The 20,395-nt window shown below is 45.3% G+C and overlaps 1 protein-coding gene across 1 annotated transcript in view; it reads left to right on the top strand.

The window, feature by feature from the left end:
- The first annotated feature begins 2,978 nt into the window (after positions 1–2,978).
- The window catches only part of LOC106570918 (sorting nexin-18), a 35,474-nt gene continuing 18,057 nt past the window's right edge, over positions 2,979–20,395 (top strand). Inside the window, exons 1-2 of the mRNA XM_045695426.2 lie at positions 2,979–4,350; positions 4,761–5,230. Of these exons, the coding sequence (XP_045551382.1) occupies positions 3,305–4,350; positions 4,761–5,230 (1,516 nt within the window). The 5' untranslated portion in view covers positions 2,979–3,304. The remainder of the gene's footprint in view (positions 4,351–4,760; positions 5,231–20,395) is intronic.

Below are 20,395 nucleotides of genomic sequence, written 5' to 3'. Positions count from 1 at the left end.
AACTTTGCACATACACTGCTACCATCTAGTGGCCAAAATCTAAATTGGGCCTGGGCTGGAATAATACATTATGGCCTTTCTCTTGCATTTCAAAGATGATGGTACAAACTTTTTATTTTTTTAAACGCACATTTTTTTCTTTGTGTTAAATTCTCCTACATCAATGTCACATTTCCACAAAAATGATATCAAGAATGTGCATATCCTTGCTTCAGGTCCTGAGCTACAGGCAGTTAGATTCAGGTATGTCATTTTAGGAGAAAATTAAAAAAAAAAGGCTTAGTAATGGGTGGCTTTTTAATGGGTGATATTGTTGTAATAAACTAATGATTTGTTTTCCAGAGAAACACATTTGCTGAGCTCAAAAACATTTAGAAATAGTTATATTATATTTTGTCTGGGGTTTTATTAATGAATTTAGTTTGTTTGTTAGTCTAATGGATATATTACATTTAGTGTGTAAAGAAACATGACTCATATGAGTTATTAACTGTGTTGACAGTTTACATTAGTAGTGAACTCAACGGTGTCAAATGACAAGTCAACATGACAAATGATCAATTCACATGACATCACCCAAAACAAACAAGATCCACGATTCTCTGATCATGACAAGCTATTACAAGGACCAATGATGATTATATCTCTAAGGGGACTCTCTGGCCCGGAGTCCATATGTAATCTGATCTCCTGCTGCATATCTGCCAGCTCTGAAAACAGCCCTCTTATATCCCCACCAGGTCCAGACCTGGGTTCAAATACTATTTGAAATCATTGCAAATACTTGCCTGGCCAATGGTACCAAAAGAAAATAGTTGCAAAAGGGCGAACCCCGTCCATCTGGTAATCCAGGCAGGCTAAAGCAAATGCTAAAAGTATTGGAAAAGATTTTAAATAGCAATTTGAACGCAGGTCTGATCCCCTCCTACTATTAGGACTTGAGACCGCCCCAGGCCCCCACCCCAGGCCTCCAGGCCTCCACCCCCAGGCCCTCACCCCAGGCCCCCACCCCCAGGCCCTCACCCCCAGGCCCTCACCCCAGGTCTCCAGGCCCCCACCCCCAGGCCCTCACCCCAGGCCCCCAGGTGGAGTCTAAACAGCTGTGTCATGCTGGGATACTGGTGGTGGAGTCTAAACAGCTGTGTCATGCTGGGGATACTGGTGGTGGAGTCTAAACAGCTGTGTCATGCTGGGATACTGGTGGTGGAGTCTAAACAGCTGTGTCATGCTGGGGATACTGGTGGTGGAGTCTAAACAGCTGTGTCATGCTGGGGATACTGGTGGTGGAGTCTAAACAGCTGTGTCATGCTGGGGATACTGGTGGTGGAGTCTAAACAGCTGTGTCATGCTGGGATACTGGTGGTGGAGTCTAAACAGCTGTGTCACGCTGGGATACTGGTGGTGGAGTCTAAACAGCTGTGTCATGCTGGGGATACTGGTGGTGGAGTCTAAACAGCTGTGTCACGCTGGGATACTGGTGGTGGAGTCTAAACAGCTGTGTCACGCTGGGATACTGGTGGTGGAGTCTAAACAGCTGTGTCACGCTGGGATACTGGTGGTGGAGTCTAAACAGCTGTGTCACGCTGGGATACTGGTGGTGGAGTCTAAACAGCTGTGTCACGCTGGGATACTGGTGGTGGAGTCTAAACAGCTGTGTCACGCTGGGGATACTGGTGGTGGAGTCTAAACAGCTGTGTCACGCTGGGATACTGGTGGTGGAGTCTAAACAGCTGTGTCACGCTGGGATACTGGTGGTGGAGTCTAAACAGCTGTGTCATGCTGGGATACTGGTGGTGGAGTCTAAACAGCTGTGTCACGCTGGGATACTGGTGGTGGAGTCTAAACAGCTGTGTCACGCTGGGATACTGGTGGTGGAGTCTAAACAGCTGTGTCATGCTGGGGATACTGGTGGTGGAGTCTAAACAGCTGTGTCATGCTGGGATACTGGTGGTGGAGTCTAAACAGCTGTGTCACGCTGGGATACTGGTGGTGGAGTCTAAACAGCTGTGTCACGCTGGGATACTGGTGGTGGAGTCTAAACAGCTGTGTCACGCTGGGATACTGGTGGTGGAGTCTAAACAGCTGTGTCACGCTGGGATACTGGTGGTGGAGTCTAAACAGCTGTGTCACGCTGGGATACTGGTGGTGGAGTCTAAACAGCTGTGTCACGCTGGGATACTGGTGGTGGAGTCTAAACAGAGTGAGGAGAAGGACTATTAATGATTGACTATTGATTATTACTCTATTGATTAGGTAAGGAAGTGAGTTAAAGTACAAACAGTGACCTGACCAGATAGTACAGTAGCGCTAACAAAAGTGATTGATTGTATTATGTTTTGTGAAATGAATTATATAATTATAAATATTTCTCTAACCATACATTTCTATCTGGTATTACTTTGCTATATAAAGTTATTGGTAGTAATGTTATTGAATTACTTAACAGTATAAATGCTTTATTTAAAAAATAATAATTTAAGTGTTCAATTTGCTTTAAATTGTAAATAGACATATGAGGTTGGTCACTAGGCAGTCATTGAGAAGTTGATAATATAGTTCTTATGATATCTGACATGTATGAACAGATGTTCTGTACATTTAGGGCTGACTGAGACTATAAATATAGACTTCAAAGAAGATACAAATGTGATTTTAAAAAGTGATACATTGTCACATTATAATCACCAATGTTACTAGATTGATAAATTGCTATTCAAATCTTTTACATCATTTTTTGTTTTGTTTTTGTTTTTACTATTTTGTTACATTCATGCTACATTCTGATAATACAAATAAATACACGTAAATACAGTAGGAGTCTGATAACATCTATGAATTGATACGTGACAGAAAATCACATCACATAACTGGAATTCCACACCCACTCATCAACTAAAAAAAGCAAAGATAGGCGTTTGATTAACGTTGCCTGTTATCTGATCATCCTCATAGCTCCACCCTCGATTATTCGGACTGATTATGTGCGGTTGTTGCGCCGAGAAGGGGAGTCTGCGAGGAGAGGAGAGCAAGAGGCACTAACCAGGCTACACATCTAACGGGGAGGGTAAAAACCCGGACGAAACAACAGGATTTTATTGCACATTTGAACGGTAACAAAATAAAATTTGGATTGTATAGTGTAGGTCGTTGGAAGAAGGGATATTTCGGTGGGAGTTTACAAGCAGTGTGCCTTTTTAACTTCGTACACAGAGTTGTGTTAGTTTGGATAGGCTAGCCCAGCTGGGGGGAGAGTTTGCTGGTTATATTTTTTATTGCGCGTTAGGCGCTCCAGTTGTTTTGAACTATGGCGCTCAAAGCGAGGGCTTTATACGATTTCAATTCCGAAAACCCCGGTGAGATATCAGTGAAAGAAAATGAAATAGTGAGTCTGTACAGCGAACAGGATATCGAAGGATGGCTAGAAGGGTCCAACAGTAAAGGAGAGAGAGGTCTCATCCCAGCGTCCTACGTCGAGATCCTGAAGAATGATACTGCGTCCACGTTTAACAACAGCAGCACATCTGGATCACGGTACGCCAATATACCAACCGGAGGTTTCGGGGACTCCTCTTCTTCTTCTTATAAAATCCAGAATCAAACTGACAACTTGTCCAAAACATCGGTAACATCACCCGGGTTTAATGCGTTCTCACCGCCTGTCCCAGTACAACAGCAACACGGATACCAAGCCAGCCAGGGAAGCGACGAAGACTGGGATGATGACTGGGATGACAGCTCGACAGTGGCTGACGAACCAGGGGTTGTCGGAGGTAATTACCAAGGGGATTTTGATGGCAACGGACCGTCTACATACAGAGTGTCAACGTCTACGTCTAAAAGTAGCAACGTTCAACAAGCCAAGAGCTCTGCTACGGTCAGTAGAAACCTCAATAGGTTTTCAACATTTGTGAAATCAGGAGGGGAAGCGTTCGTGTTAGGTGATGCAGCTGGTTTTGTAAAAGATGGGGATAAGATATGTGTTGTAACGGGACAATACGGTCCAGAATGGCAGGAAAACCCATACCCTTTCGCCTGTACCATCGACGACCCCACCAAGCAGACCAAGTTTAAAGGGATGAAGAGTTACATTGCCTACAAGTTGACTCCCACCCACACACAGACCCAGGTAAACAGGAGGTATAAACACTTTGACTGGCTCTATGCCAGGCTGGTGGAGAAGTTCCCTGTCATCTCGGTACCCCACATCCCAGAGAAACAAGCCACGGGACGGTTTGAGGAAGACTTCATCTCTAAAAGGAGGAAGGGGTTGATATGGTGGATGAATCACATGACCAGCCACCCGATCCTGTCCAAGTGTGATGTCTTTCAGCACTTCCTCACCTGCAACAGGTAGGCTTCACCTTTCCCCATCCCCTCTCTCCTCTCCATGTTTCTTTGCTCTGTAAAGCTAGCCTGAGTGCCAGTCTTTTTTTTTTTTTTTGCTCTCTTGCCAACTCCTCATAGAATTGGCGTGTTTAGCGTGATAATGGGCAGCAATGGAGATGTCATAATAGCACAAACAGACTGGCACTCAGGCTATCGTAAAGCGTCTTTTGGGTCATTGAAAAGCTCTAGCCAGTAGTGGCCTGGGGATGGTCTGGTGGTAACTGCTTTCCATTCGGATCACACAATGTAGGCTTGGCCTGTGTTGGTATGGGTACGAATCTGGCCCACGAGAACCGTGTTCTTCACTGTCTCTGTAAAACAAAACATTTTTAAACGCTTTGTGAAAACCCCATGTTTTTAATTATTTTCCACAGCACAGACGAGAAGTCATGGAAGCAGGGGAAGAGGAAGGCGGAGAAGGACGAGATGGTGGGGGCAAACTTCTTCCTCACTATCTCCACGCCCTCCGGACCCCCCCTGGACCTGGTCGAGGTCGAGTCCAAGATCGACGGCTTCAAAGCTTTCACTAAGAAAATGGACGACAGCGTGGTCCAAGTCAACGCCACCACCAACGAGTTCGCCCGGAAACAGATCACAGGGTTTAAGAAAGAGTACCAGAAAGTGGGGCAGGCGTTTAAAGTCCTGGGACAAGCGTTTGAGCTGGACCAGCAGACGTATTCAGTAGGGTTGAACCAGGCCATAGCTTACACTGGAGAGGCATACGATGCTATTGGGGACTACTTTGCAGAGCAGCCAAGACAAGATGTGGACCCGTTAATGGATTTGTTACAGCTGTACCAGGGACATCTGGCCAACTACCCTGATATCATCCACGTACAGAAAGGTAATGCCACCATACTACCCTGATATCATCCACGGTACAGAAAGGTAATGCCATCATACTACCCTGATATCATCCACGGTACAAAAAGGTAATGCCACCATACTACCCTGATATCATCCACGGTACAGAAAGGTAATGCCACCATACTACCCTGATATCATCCACGGTACAGAAAGGTAATGCCACCATACTACCCTGATATCATCCACGGTACAGAAAGGTAATGCCACCATACTACCCTGATATCATCCACGGTACAGAAAGGTAATGCCATCATACTACCCTGATATCATCCACGGTACAGAAAGGTAATGCCATCATACTACCCTGATATCATCCACGGTACAGAAAGGTAATGCCACTATACTACCCTGATATCATCCATGGTACATAAAGGTAATGTCACCATACTACCCTGATATCATCCACGTACAGAAAGGTAATGCCACCATACTACCCTGATATCATCCATGGTACATAAAGGTAATGTCACCATACTACCCTGATATCATCCACGGTACAGAAAGGTAATGTCACCATACTACCCTGATATCATCCACGGTACAGAAAGGTAATGTCACCATACTACCCTGATATCATCCACGGTACAGAAAGGTAATGCCATCATACTACCCTGATATCATCCACGGTACAGAAAGGTAATGCCATCATACTACCCTGATATCATCCACGGTACAGAAAGGTAATGCCACCATACTACCCTGATATCATCCACGGTACAGAAATGTAATGCCACCATACTACCCTGATATCATCCACGGTACAGAAAGGTAATGTCACCATACTACCCTGATATCATCCACGTACAGAAAGGTAATGCCATCATACTACCCTGATATCATCCACGGTACAGAAAGGTAATGCCACCATACTACTAAACTCAGGCCTAGTAACTCCACTAATCAGCTGATTGATTGATTGATTGATTGCTCCACTGATTGTAAATCTGTGTGCGATAACAGTTGAATGGGTGTAGCTAAGTGTCAACATTGGTTCATCAGGGATTGGTTCATCAGGGATTGGTTCATCAGGGATTGGTTCATCAGGGATCAAATGACTTTGTTGAAACCCATGTGCTGTCAGACAGGAACAACAATATACATTCGCTTAATAAGAGCCTTCATGTTTTGTTTCTGATAAGGTACCTCCCTCCTGAGGCTTATTCTTTTTCTCCACCTGTCATGGTGGCTGTAGTCTCCGTATCATCAGCTCTGCAGCAGTCGTCACCATTATAACTGAGAGGAGGGGACTTCAGCTTTGCATGAGTGATGGGGAAATGTTTATGTTGGGGGTGTTGACTCACACCATAAGTCCTCCCTTACACACACACATACACAGGTTTCATTTGACTGCTGAGTCATATGGGAGGCAGGCTGTGGTTTAGCTGATGCGTTGTGTTTTCACGTCTGGTTGTGTGTGTGCAGTCATTGTGGTGCATGACCCATGTATAAAGCCTGGAAACAACAGAAATTGCCACAGGGTTTGCCAGGAAAGCCAGTCAGTCTATCACCCGTGACCTACAGTAGTATCAAGGGCTGTGACGGTCATGGAACTTTGGATGACGGTAATTGGCCAGCCAAATTACCACGATCAACGCAATAACCATTTGAATAGCAAAACATGTTTTAGAAAAAAATATAAATATTTTTTTATATATAAATATAAATGTTTTTTCTTTTTTAAACATGTTTTCTCCTTTGCTCAGCCTGCATGTGCTGCAGTAGAAATAGAAGGAAGAGAACGGGTGTCCCCATTCAAGTCAATGAGGACATAATGGGTGGAATGGCAGCCATTGCGAGGAGCAAAGCAGGAAGTAAAAGCAGGAAATATACCCATCAATATGTGCTGTGATTTGCAAAAAAATATATTCCATAGATCTCGCCAGCTTGTAGTCCTACAACCAGGCAATGAGTTACCTCTGATTCTTTCAGCCATTCCTGTGGTGAAAGAATAGGGGTTTGGGATAAACGTGAAAAATAAAAGTCTGAGGTTAACACAGGCTCAGGAGATCATAGCAGTCATTGAACATAACCTTTTTTATTAATTATGAAGCTTTTTTTAAATTATTTTTTAAATTTTAGTCATTTAGCAGACGCTGTTATCCAGAGCGACTTACAGTAGTTGAATGCATACATTTCGTACATTTCATGCATTTTTAAGAAAACATTTTTTCTACTGGCCCCCCGTGGGAATCGAACCCACAACCCTGGCATTGCAAACACCATGCTCTACCAACTGAGTCACAGTTTTATGTGCTTTATGCATTTTTTTTATTCCATAAATGCTTCATCATTTCACCAAAAAAGTGACGTTAGCTGATGATTATCTCATAGAACTAAACGTATAAGATCTGTGTTTACCTCTGACCTTATTTAAGGCATTTATTCCCCCGCTCCCTCAAAAAAACTACCAAAAAAAACCAGCATTCATTTCCACAAACCATGATGGAATTGAGCCCCTTTTTCCATTGGCACTTTGAAGTCCACCTAGGTTGGGCTGGCCTTGGGAGGGCTAGCTCAAAGTGCGTTTCCACTGCCTCCAGAAATTAGAATTGATGTCATGTTGCTAGGTAGCCAATATGTGACTGCTGCTGATGCTAGCTAGCTAGCTAGCCTTTTACTGAGGAGTTGTCATCAAGGCAAAGGGTGGCTATTTGAAGAATCTCATATATAAAATATATTTTGATTTGTTTAACACTCTTTTTTTGGGGGTAGTACATCATCCAATATTTGTTATCTCATAGTTTTGATGTCTTCACAACTATTCTATAATGTAAAAAATTTAGAAAGACCTTTGAATGTGTGTGTATATATATGTGTGTGTGTGTGTGTGTGTGTGTGTGTGTGTGTGTGTGTGTGTGTGTGTGGTGTGTGTGTGTGTGTGTGTGTGTGTGTGTGTGTGTGTGTGTGCGCGCGCACACAGTTGAATTCGGAAGTTTACAAACACCTTAGCCAAATACATTTAAACTCAGTTTTTCATAATTCCTGACATTTAATCGTAGTAAACATTCCCTGTCTTAGGTTAGTTAAGATCACCACTTTATTTTAAGAATGTGAAATGTCAGAATAATAGTAGAGTGATTTATTTCAGCTTTTATTTCTTTCATCACATTCCCAGTGGGTCAGAAGTTTACATACACTCAATTAGTATTTGGTAGCATTGCCATTAAATTGTTTAACGTGGGTCAAACGTTTTGGGTAGCCTTCCACAAGCTTCCCAGAATAAGTTGGGTGAATTTTGGCCCATTTCTCCTGACAGAGCTGGTGTAACTGAGTCAGGTTTGTAGGCCTCCTTGCTCACACACACTTTTTCAGTTCTGCCCACAGATTTTCTATATGATTGAGGTCAGGGCTTTGTGATGGGCACTCCAATATCTTGACTTTGTTGTCATTAAGCCATTTTGCCACAACTTTGGAAGTATGCTTGGGGTCATTGTCCATTTGGAAGACCCATTTGCGACCAAGCTTTAACTTCCTGACTGATGTCTTGAGATGTTGCTTCAATATATCCACATAATTTTCCTCCCTCATGATGCCATCTACTTTGTGAAGTGCACCAGTCCCTCCTGCAGCAAAGCACCCCCACAACATGATGTTGCCGCCCCCGTGCTTCACGGTTGGGATGGTGTTCTTCGGCTTGCAAGCCTCCCCCTCTTTCCTCCAAACAAAATGATGGTCATTATGTCCAAACAGTTCTATTTTTGTTTCAGCAGACCAGAGGACATTTCTCCAAAAAGTACGATCTTTGTTTGTCCCCATGTGCAGTTGCAAACCATAGTCTGGCTTTTTTATGGTGGTTTTGGAGCAGTGGCTTCTTCCTTGCTGAGCGGCCTTTCAGGTTATGTCGATATAGGACTCGTTTTACTGTGGATATAGATAGTTTTGTACCTGTTTCCTCCAGCATCTTCACAAGGTCCTTTGCTGTTGTTCTGGGATTGATTTGCACTTTTCTCACCAAATTACGTTTATCTCTAGGAGACAGAACTTGTCTCCTTCCTGAGCGATATGACGGCTGTGTGGTCCCATGGTGTTTATAGTTGCGTACTATTGTTTGTACAGATGAACGTGGTACCTTCAAGTGTTTGGAAATTGCTCCCAAGGATGAACCAGACTTGTGGAGGTCTCCAATTTTTTTTCTGAGGTCTTGGCTGATTTCTTTAGATTTTCCCATGATGTCAAGCAAAGAGGCACTGAGTTTGAAGGTAGGCCTTGAAATACATCCACAGGTACACCTCCAATTGACTCAAATGATGTCAATTAGCCTATCAGAAGCAATTAGCTGTTTAAAGGAACAGTCAGCTTAGTGTATGTAAACTTCTGACCCACTGGAATTGTGATACAGTAAGTGAAATAATCTGTCTGTAAATAATTGTTTGAAAAATTACTTGTCATTCACAAAGTAGATGTCCTAACCGACTTGCCAAAACTATAGTTTGTTAACAAAACATTTGTGGAGTGGTTGAAAAAAACGAGTTTTTTAATGACTCCAACCTAAGTGTATGTAAACTTTCGACTTGTACTGTGTGTGTGTGTGTGTGTGTGTGTGTGTGTGTGTGTGTGTGTGTGTGTGTGTGTGTGTGTGTGTGTGTGTGTGTGTGTGTGTGTATTTAGAAAGGTAGATGCAAAGTTTGGTAACAGAATGACAGTAAATGTGACCGTTTATGTGACCACGTTTTCGAAAAACTATCTTTTCCATTTTTCAAGATTCAAAGATGTCTGCAATAAGAGCTATGATATGACACCTTGACTCTCTTTTGGGTTATTTTACTACAGGAAGTGAAGTGGTTTAAGACCCGGTAACAGAATGACGGTAACATTGACATCATGGGTCCTTGATCTGTACTATAGAGGAATGCATCATTCTGAGTGTCGTTCTGTTCATGGTGATGTAGTCTAAATAGGTAGGAATGTTTAATGTTCTTCCTTTGCATGTTTTGGGAATTATTATTACTACACACTGGTTATTATTCTAATGCCCCCAAAACAAGATCACATTTGGTTGATCCAGACCAAATCTGTACCAATCATAGATGTCTATATTTCACAAGTATGGACATCACAGTTTGGCCCCGGGCAGAGTGGAGTTTGGCCCCGGGCAGAGTGGAGTTTTTTCTATTTTTTTTTATTTTTTATTTTTTTATTATTGTATTTATTTAACCTTTTATTTAACTAGGCAAGTCAGCAGAGTTGAATTCAGCACAGGGAAAAATAATAATACTCATTGAGTAGTAACAATTAACAGGACACTAGAGTAACAATTAACAGGACACTAGAGTAAGAAATGAATGAGGACAATAATGAAATGGTGACAGACACAGGAAGCAATGTTTATTCTGTGGTTGGTCATTCCACTGGCTGGCTCTACGGGTGTGGCAGCTGCTACATATTATGAAACTAATATGGCACAAAGATACTGGATTTTCTCCTTTTCTGGTTTTGTTTTCAAAATGTTTTTGTTTTCAATTTTGTAAAAAGAAATAGCTGGTAAGTCTCTCTTGTTCTCTCGGTGTGGGAGAAAGTACAGCCTCTCACTGTCTCTCTCTCTCTCTCTCTCTCTCTCTCTCTCTCTCTCTCTCTCTCTCTCTCTCTCTCTCTCTCTCTCTCTCTCGTTTGTATGTGTATCTGTATTCATCTGTTCTGCGTTAGAGATTCTGTGGATCTGGGTTAAACTTCAGCAGTGGAGCAGAGATATTGCCAAGAAGAAGAATGGGTAGTGGGGGGGAGAACTTATTTTAGGGAATGTCAGCATGTTTTCCTTACTTCATGCACAAGTCTGTCTGTGGTATGTCTGGACAGAATACTGTAGAATATAATAGATTTATTGTCCTCTGAGCAGGAAATTGTTTTTCACAAGCTTGTACATTTTACACAAACCTCAAACCAACATCAAACATACAGCTCATCGTTCAGACATAGGGATGGGCGTTTTACATTTTTGGACTGTTAGAGTACTCGCAATTGTTTTATCTGGAGTTCTCGAATGGAAAAAATATAATATTGTTTTTAACACAATGCCCGACACTAGAAAAAAAATATGTTTGCATTTATCTATATGCCAACAGATCATAACCATTACAGATAACAAATCCAAATTGCTAAATTGCCCCATATATACAAAGCATTCGGAAAGTATTCAGACCCCTTGACTTTTTCCACATTTTGTTACGTTACAGCCTTATTCTAAAATTGATTCGAAAAAAATATATATATTTTTAATAAATCTACACACAATACCCCATAATGACAAAGCAAAAATAGTGATATTGCATTTACATAAGTATTCAGACCATTTACACAGTACTTTGTTGAAGCACCTTTCCTCCAGACGTGACGCTTGGCATTCAGGCCAAATAGTTTCATCTTGGTTTCATCAGACCAGAGAATCTTGTTTCTCATGGTCTGAGAGTCCTTTAAGTGCCTTTTGGCAAACTCCAAGTGGGCTGTCATGTACCTTTTTTTACTGCGGAGTGGCTTCTGTCTGGAGCTCTACCCTAAAGGCCTGATCGGTGGCGCTGCAGAGATCGTTGTCCTTCCGGAAGGTTCTCCCATCTCCACAGAGGAGCTCTGTCATAGTGACTATCGGGTTCTTGGTTGTTCCAAACTTGTTTCATTTAAGAATGTTTCCCCCCATCAATGTATTCCATTTCAGAATAAGGCTGTAATGTGGAAAAAGTCAAGGGGTCTGAATACTTTCCGAATGCACTGTATATGCAAATAACTCGTTTGCCACACGGGCCTGCCATCATTCACTTTGAACTGGACTGTGTGTTAACAGGAAGTAGGACCTGCCTTAATTCTCTTTGAACTGGACTGTGTTTACAGGAAGTAGGGCCTGTCAAATTGAACTGGACTGTGTGTTTACAGGAAGTAGGGCCTGTCATCATTCACTATGAACTGGACTGTGTGTTTACAGGAAGTAGACCTGCCATCATTCACTATGAACTGGACTGTGTGTTTACAGGAAGTAACAACAGCGTGACTTTAGATCATTAGAACACATTCACCTGAATGGATTTCTGTAAATATGTAAAAACACCACAGGAGTCCTCTTACCAAATGACCCCTGCATCTCTAGCTGTAGCCACCGTAAAAGATATCCGAAGATATGACATCCTCCCAGCAACTAGCTTGTTAATGTTAGGCTCTGTGTTTTTAGCTTGCTAAATAAATAGCTAGCTGCATAAATAGATACGCTAGCCATGGGGTGTCAAACTCAAACAGTGCACAAGGCCGAATTGAAAAAAAATCCTAACGAAATCGTGGGCCAGACAGCCTATTTGGTTTTTACAAAAAAAAAGTAAAACTGCGACCCAAACTGGCCATTTTTTGTTTTTCTTCTGTACACTTTCCCTCCACTCCGCGCTGTAAACAGGACACGCGAAAGTTTGGGTCAATTGAAGTTGAATTCACCGACGCAAGCGCATCAGGCTGTAATTTCATAAAAGTACATGACTCACTTGTGTCCTTTTTTATTTTTTTATCCCGCGGGGCTTTGTGTTTGGCCACGTTATGACTGACTTGTCATCCTTGCCCTTGCAAGTCAGATTGTATTGACATTCCCAGCCTTAGTTTACAGTCATTTAAACCAAAACAGTGCATCCGAATGGCTGGAGGCAGCAAACAGTGTACCAGACCGGCTGTGATTTACAACCTGATAGCAATTTTGTTGTTGTTGTTGTACTACCAAGAAATGTATTGGTGAATTATTATATTAAATAATGCATTGAACTGCATCCATCTATTCTGCCAACAATTCCTTACTCTATGTCATGGAAAGTTGAGTCACATAGAACCCTCTTGATAAATTTGGTTTTGAAGCATATTAATATCTTTGACTGATTTTTCTTTTTGTTTCATATCTGCAAAAGTAGTTTAAACGCTGTCAGTTTCTCTTTTTAAAGTGAAAGATGTTAGCTTTTGCTGCACATGGCGTTGAGAAGGGACCCATTGCACTTCTATTGCAAAAACAGACATTTCCTTGTTTTCTTGTGGAGTCTGGAGTAGAATAGATTATAATGAAAATCTGTATGTAAGGTCTGAAATACAGTGGACTTGAATAAGATGCATTTCCTAGGAGAAGGTAACTATTTCCTGCAGGGTCGTCAAACTTTACACAAACACCAAACCAATATATAATCATTAGGGCGCAGCGGTCTAAGACACTACAGACACCCTGGTTCGATTCCAGGCTGTATCACAACCGGCCGTGATTGGGAGTCCCATAGGGCGGCGCACAATTGGCCCAGCATCGTCCGGGTTTGGCCGGGGGTAGACCGTCATTGTAAATAAGAATTTGTTCTTACCTGACTTGCCTAGTTAAATAAAGGTTACATAAAAAAAATTGGTTTGTTACACATGGAGAAAGGACCATTAGACCTCTATTGCAAAAACAGACATTTCCTGTTTCTTGTGAGGTCTATGTGAGAGAGCAGACAACAGAGTGCAATGTCAGTGTATTTACGTTCTCTTGATGATTGGCCAATGAAAGGTCTTCCTGTCGGGGTCAGACCAATCCCAGCTCTTTTATTTTGACAGAGGCCATTACTCATGGTGACTGAGTTCACTAAATGAAACCAAATCCCGGGGCAGAGTCATGCAGGAAGGTTGGCTGCATGCCTGAAAGGTGAGGATAGTTTCACTCCCTCCCCCTGGGAGTCCCTGAGCAGCAACATCACAATGTGACAGCATGTGTAGAGTTGCGGATATTCTAAAACTTACCCAAATTCCCATAATTCCCTGTTTTTATCAGAAATCCTAGTTGGGAGGATGACTTCTGTAACAAGGAGGGAATAGACTGTGAGGGAATCCTTTGTGCTCCCGAGTAGTGTAGTGGTCTAAGGCACTGCATCTCAGTTCTAGAGGTGTCACTGCAAATCAAATCAAATTTTATTGGTCACATACACATGGTTAGCAGATGTTAATGCGAGTGTAGCGAAATGCTTGTGCTTCTAGTTCCGACCGTGCAGTAATATCTAACAAGTAATATAACCTAACAATTTCACAACTACCTTATACACACAAGTGTAAAGGAATGAATAAGAATATGTACATATAAATATATGAATGAGCGATGGCCGAACGGCATAGGCAAGATGCAGTAGATGGTATAGAGTACAGTATATACATATGAGATGACTAATGTAGGTTATGTAAACATTATACTGCTCAAAAAATAAAGGGAACACTTAAACAACACATCCTAGATCTGAATGAAAGAAATAATCTTATTAAATACTTTTTTCTTTACATAGTTGAATGTGCTGACAACAAAATCACACAAAAATAATCAATGGAAATCCAATTTATCAACGCATGGAGGTCTGGATTTGGAGTCGCACTCAAAATTAAAGTGGAAAACCACACTACAGGCTGATCCAACTTTGATGTAATGTCCTTAAAACAAGTCAAAATGAGGCTCAGTAGTGTGTGGCCTCCACGTGCCTGTATGACCTCCCTACAACGCCTGGGCATGCTCCTGATGAGGTGGCGGATGGTCTCCTGAGGGATCTCCTCCCAGACCTGGACTAAAGCATCCGCCAATTCCTGGACAGTCTGTGGTGCAACGTGGCGTTGGTGGATGGAGCGAGACATGATGTGCTCAATTGGATTCAGGTCTGGGGAACGGGCGGGCCAGTCCATAGCATCAATGCCTTCCTCTTGCAGGAACTGCTGACACACTCCAGCCACATGAGGTCTAGCATTGTCTTGCATTAGGAGGAACCCAGGGCCAACCGCACCAGCATATGGTCTCACAAGGGGTCTGAGGATCTCATCTCGGTACCTAATGGCAGTCAGGCTACCTCTGGCGAGCACATGGATGGCTGTGCGGCCCCCCAAAGAAATGCCACCCCACACCATAACTGACCCACCGCCAAACCGGTCATGCTGGAGGATGTTGTAGGCAGCAGAATGTTCTCCACGGTGTCTCCAGACTCTGTCACGTCTGTCACGTGCTCAGTGTGAACCTGCTTTCATCTGTGAAGAGCACAGGGCGCCAGTGGCAAATTTGCCAATCTTGGTGTTCTCTGGCAAATGCCAAACATCCTGCACGGTGTTGGGCTGTAAGCACAACCCCCACCTGTGGACGTCGGACCCTCATACCACCCTCATGGAGTCTGTTTCTGACCGTTTGAGCAGACACATGCACATTTGTGGCCTGCTGGAGGTCATTTTGCAGGGCTCTGGCAGTGCTTCTCCTGCTCCTCCTTGCACAAAGGCAGAGGTAGCGGTCCTGCTGCTGGGTTGTTGGCCTCCTCCACGTCTCCTGATGTACTGGCCTGACTCCTGGTAGCGCCTCCATGCTCTGGACACTACGCTGACAGACACAGCAAACCTTATTGCCACAGCTCGCATTGATGTGCCATCCTGGATGAGCTCCACTACCTGAGCCACTTGTGTGGGTTGTAGACTCCGTCTCATGCTACCACTAGAGTGAAAGCACTGCCAGCATTCAAAAGTGACCAAAACATCAGCAAGGAAGCATAGGAACTGAGAAGTGGTCTGTGGTCCCCACCTGCAGAACCACTCCTTTCTTGGGGGTGTCTTGCTAATTGCCTATAATTTCCACCTGTTGTCTATTCCATTTGCACAACAGCATGTGAAATGTATTGTCAATCAGTGTTGCTTCCTATTTGGACAGTTTGATTTCACAGAAGTGTGATTGACTTGGAGTTACATTGTGTTGTTTAAGTGTTCCCTTTTATTTTTTTGAGCAGTGTATAAAGTGGCATTGTTTAAAGTGGCTAGTGATACATTTATTACATCCCATTTTTAATTATTAAAGTCGCTAGAGATTTGAGTCAGTATGTTGGCAGCAGCCACTCAATGTTAGTGATGGCTGTTTAACAGTCTGATGGACTTGAGATTGAAAAACAGCTTCTGTCTCTCGGTCCCAGCTTTGATGCACCTGTACTGACCTCGCCTTCTGGATGATAGCGGGGTGAACAGGCAGTGGCTCGGGTGGTTGTTGTCCTTGTTGTCCTTGATGAGCTTTTTGGCCTTCCTGTGACATCGGGTGGTGTTGGTGTCCTGGAGGGCAGGTAGTTTGCCCCCGGTGATGCGTTGTGCAGCCCTCACTACCCTCTGGAGAGCCTTGCGGTTGTGGGCGGAGCAGTTGCCGTACCAGGCGGTGATACAGCCCGACAGGGTGCTCTCGATTGTGCATCTGTTAAAGTATGTCAGGGTTTTAGGTGACAAGCCGAATTTCTTCAGCCTCCTGAGGTTGAAGAGGCACTTTTGAGCCTTCTTCACCACGCTGTCTGTGTGGGTGGACCATTTCAGTTTGTCTGTGATGTGTACGCCGAGGAACTTTTAAAACTTTCCAGCTTCTCCACTACTGTCCCGTCGATGTGCAGTACCTGGTTCGAATCCAGGCTGCATCACATCCGGCCGTGATTGGGTGTCCCATAGGGCAGCGCGCAATTGGCACAGCATCGTCCGGGTTTAGCCGGGGTTAGACCGTCATTGTAAATAAGAATTTGTTCTTAACTGACTTGCCTAGTTAAATAACGGTTAAATAAAAGTTACATTTAAATTAATAAAAAACCAAGTTTCCAGAATGATTCAACCCTACACTGTATGTCAACAATACCATTCATATTTGTGTAGGCAAAATACTCCCAGCTATATTGGAAGTGAGCTAATGTAGGCCTAAGCTATGCTTCCTCCCAAGCCCCACCAACAGAACAGAACAGAGCAGAACGGGGAAGTAGAACAGTGCCTTTAGCAGTAGGTCGGAACCAACCAAACCTGCTTTTCTGCTCCATGAGTCTGAGGGATTGTAATCTAACTATTCCTACGTGTTGAACACATCCTACAAAGGCAACATCAGACACTTGTTGCATTTGCTTGTTTCACACCAGAGTCAGACCCCAGGTATTTGAGGACACCCTCAAGCATAGCACTTTCAACATAGAGAGAGTGTAGGGTTAGGGGGAGAGTGTAAGGTTAGGGGGAGAGTGTAGGGTTAGAGAGAGTAGGGTTAGGGGAGAGTATGGTTAGGGAGAGGGGGAGAGAGTAGGGTTAGGGAGAGGGGGAGAGAGTAGGGTTAGGGAGAGTAGGAGAGAGTAGGGTTAGGGAGAGAGTAGGGTTAGGGAGAGGGGGAGAGAGTAGGTTTAGGGAGAGAGTAGGGTTAGGGAGAGAGGGAGAGAGTAGGGTTAGGGAGAGAGGGAGAGAGTAGGGAGAGAGAGTAGGGTTAGGGGAGAGAGGGAGAGAGTAGGGAGAGAGTAGGGAGAGAGTAGGGTTAGGGAGAGAGAGAGAGTAGGGTTAGGGAGAGAGAGAGAGAGTGGGGTTAGGGAGAGAGAGAGAGAGAGTGGGGTTAGGGGGAGAGAGAGAGAGAGAGAGTGGGGTTAGGGAGAGAGAGAGAGAGAGTGGGGTTAGGGAGAGAGAGAGGGAGAGAGTAGGGTTGGGGAGAGAGTAGGGTTGGGGAGAGGGGGAGAGAGTAGGGAGAGGGGGAGAGAGTAGGGTTAGGGGGAGAGAGTAGGGTTAGGGGGAGAGTAGGGAGGGGGGAGAGGTAGGGAGAGGGGAGAGAGTAGGGAGAGGGGGAGAGAGTAGGGTTGGAGAGAGTAGGGAGAGAGAGTAGGGAGAGAGAGTAGGGTTAGGGGAGAGAGTAGGGTTAGGGAGAGAGAGTAGGGTTAGGGAGAGAGTAGGGTTAGGGAGAAGAGTAGGGTTAGGGAGAGAGTAGGGTTAGGGAGAGAGTAGGGTTAGGGAGAGAGTAGGGTTAGGGAGAGAGAGAGAGAGAGTGGGGTTAGGGAGAGAGAGAGAGAGAGAGTGGGGTTAGGGAGAGAGAGAGAGAGAGTGGGGTTAGGGAGAGAGAGAGAGAGAGAGAGAGAGTGGGGTTAGGGAGAAGAGAGAGAGAGAGAGTGGGGTTAGGGGAGAGAGAGAGAGAGAGAGTGGGGTTAGGGAGAGAGAGAGAGAGAGAGAGTGGGGTTAGGGAGAGAGAGAGAGAGAGAGAGTGGGGTTAGGGGAGAGAGAGAGAGAGAGAGTGGGGTTAGGGAGAGAGAGAGAGAGAGAGTGGGGTTAGGGAGAGAGAGAGAGAGAGTGGGGTTAGGGAGAGAGAGAGAGAGAGTGGGGTTAGGGAGAGAGAGAGAGAGAGAGTGGGGTTAGGGAGAGAGAGAGAGAGTGGGGTTAGGAGAGAGAGAGAGAGAGTGGGGTTAGGGAGAGAGAGAGAGAGTGGGGTTAGGGAGAGAGAGAGAGAGAGTGGGGTTAGGGAGAGAGAGAGAGAGTGGGGTTAGGGAGAGAGAGAGAGAGAGAGAGAGAGAGAGAGTAGTAGGGAGAGAGAGAGAGAGAGAGTGGGGTTAGGGGAGAGAGAGAGAGAGAGTGGGGTTAGGGAGAGAGGGAGAGAGTGGGGTTAGGGAGAGAGGGAGAGAGTGGGGTTAGGGAGAGAGGGAGAGAGTGGGGTTAGGGAGAGAGAGTGGGGTTAGGGAGAGAGAGAGGGTTAGAGAGAGAGAGAGTTAGAGGGAAGAGAGAGAGAGAGAGAGGGGTTAGGGAGAGAGAGAGAGAGGGGTGGGAGAGAGAGAGAGAGAGGGAGAGAGAGAGAGAGAGAGAGAGAGGTGAGGGAGAGTAGGGTTAGGGAGAGAGTAGGGTTAGGGAGAGAGAGAGAGTGGGGTGAGGGAGAGAGTAGGGTTAGGGAGAGCGGGAGAGAGTAGGGTTAGGGAGAGAGAGAGTAGGGTTAGTGAGAGAGAGAGAGTGGGGTGAGGGAGAGTAGGGTGAGGGATAGAGTAGGGTTAGGGAGAGCGGGAGAGAGTAGGGTTAGGGAGAGCGGGAGAGAGTAGGGTTAGGGAGAGAGTGGGGTGAGGGAGAGAGAGAGTGGGGTGAGGGGAGAGAGGGAGAGAGTAGGGTTAGGGAGAGAGGGAGAGAGTAGGGTTAAGGGAGAGAGGGAGAGAGTGGGGTTAGGGAGAGAGAGAGAGTGGAGTGAGGGAGAGTAGGGTGAGGGATAGAGTGGGGTCAGGGAGAGAGTAGGGTTAGGGAGAGCGGGAGAGAGTAGGGTTAGTGAGAGAGAGAGAGTAGGGTTAGTGAGAGAGAGAGAGAGTGGGGTTAGGGAGAGCGAGGAGAGAGTGGGGTTAGGGAGAGCGAGAGAGAGTGGGGTTAGGGAGAGCGGGAGAGAGTGGGGTTAGGGAGAGCGGGGAGAGAGTGGGGTTAGGGAGAGCGGGAGAGAGTGGGGTTAGGGAGAGCGGGAGAGAGTGGGGTTAGGGAGAGCGAGAGAGTGGGGTAGAGAGAGAGAGAGAGAGAGAGAGTGGTGTTAGGGAGAGAGAGAGAGAGAGAGTGGTAGAGAGAGAGAGAGAGAGAGAGAGTGGGGTTAGGGAGAGAGAGAGAGAGAGTGGGGTTAGGGAGAGAGAGAGAGAGAGAGTGGGGTTAGGGAGAGAGAGAGAGAGAGAGAGAGTGGGGTTAGGAGAGAGAGAGAGAGAGAGAGTGGGGTTAGGGAGAGAGAGAGAGAGAGAGTAGAGTAGGGTAGGGAGAGAGAGAGAGAGAGAGAGAGAGGGGTTAGGGAGAGAGAGAGAGAGCGGGGAGAGAGTGGGGTTAGGGAGAGCGGGAGAGAGTGGGGTTAGGGAGAGCGGGAGGGAGTGGGGTTAGGGAGAGCGAGAGAGATGGGGTTAGGGAGAGAGAGAGAGAGAGAGTGGGGTTAGGGAGAGAGAGAGAGAGAGATGGGGTTAGGGAGAGGGAGAGAGAGAGAGAGAGAGTGGTGTTAGGGAGAGAGAGAGAGAGTGGTGTTAGGGAGAGAGAGAGAGAGAGAGTGGGGTTAGGGAGAGAGAGAGAGAGAGAGAGAGAGAGGGGTTAGGGAGAGAGAGAGAGAGAGAGAGAGAGAGAGTGGGGTTAGGGAGAGAGAGAGAGAGAGAGAGAGAGTGGGGTTAGGGAGAGAGAGAGAGAGAGAGAGGAGTGGGGTTAGGGAGAGAGAGAGAGAGTGGGGTTAGGGAGAGAGAGAGAGAGAGAGTGGGGTTAGGGAGAGAGAGAGAGAGAGAGTGGGGTTAGAGAGAGAGAGAGAGAGTGGGGTTAGGGAGAGAGAGAGAGAGAGAGTGGGGTTAGGGAGAGAGAGAGAGAGAGTGGGGTTAGGGAGAGAGAGAGAGTGGGGTTAGGGAGAGAGAGAGAGAGAGAGTGGGGTTAGGGAGAGAGAGAGAGAGTGGGGTTAGGGAGAGAGGGGGTTAGGGAG

Source organism: Salmo salar, chromosome 15, assembly GCF_965601325.2.
Source record: "Salmo salar chromosome 15, fSalSal1, whole genome shotgun sequence".
Taxonomy (NCBI): Eukaryota; Metazoa; Chordata; class Actinopteri; order Salmoniformes; family Salmonidae; genus Salmo; species Salmo salar.
The sequence above is the reverse complement of the archived record's forward strand: the minus strand, read 5'-3'. Positions and strand labels throughout refer to the sequence as shown.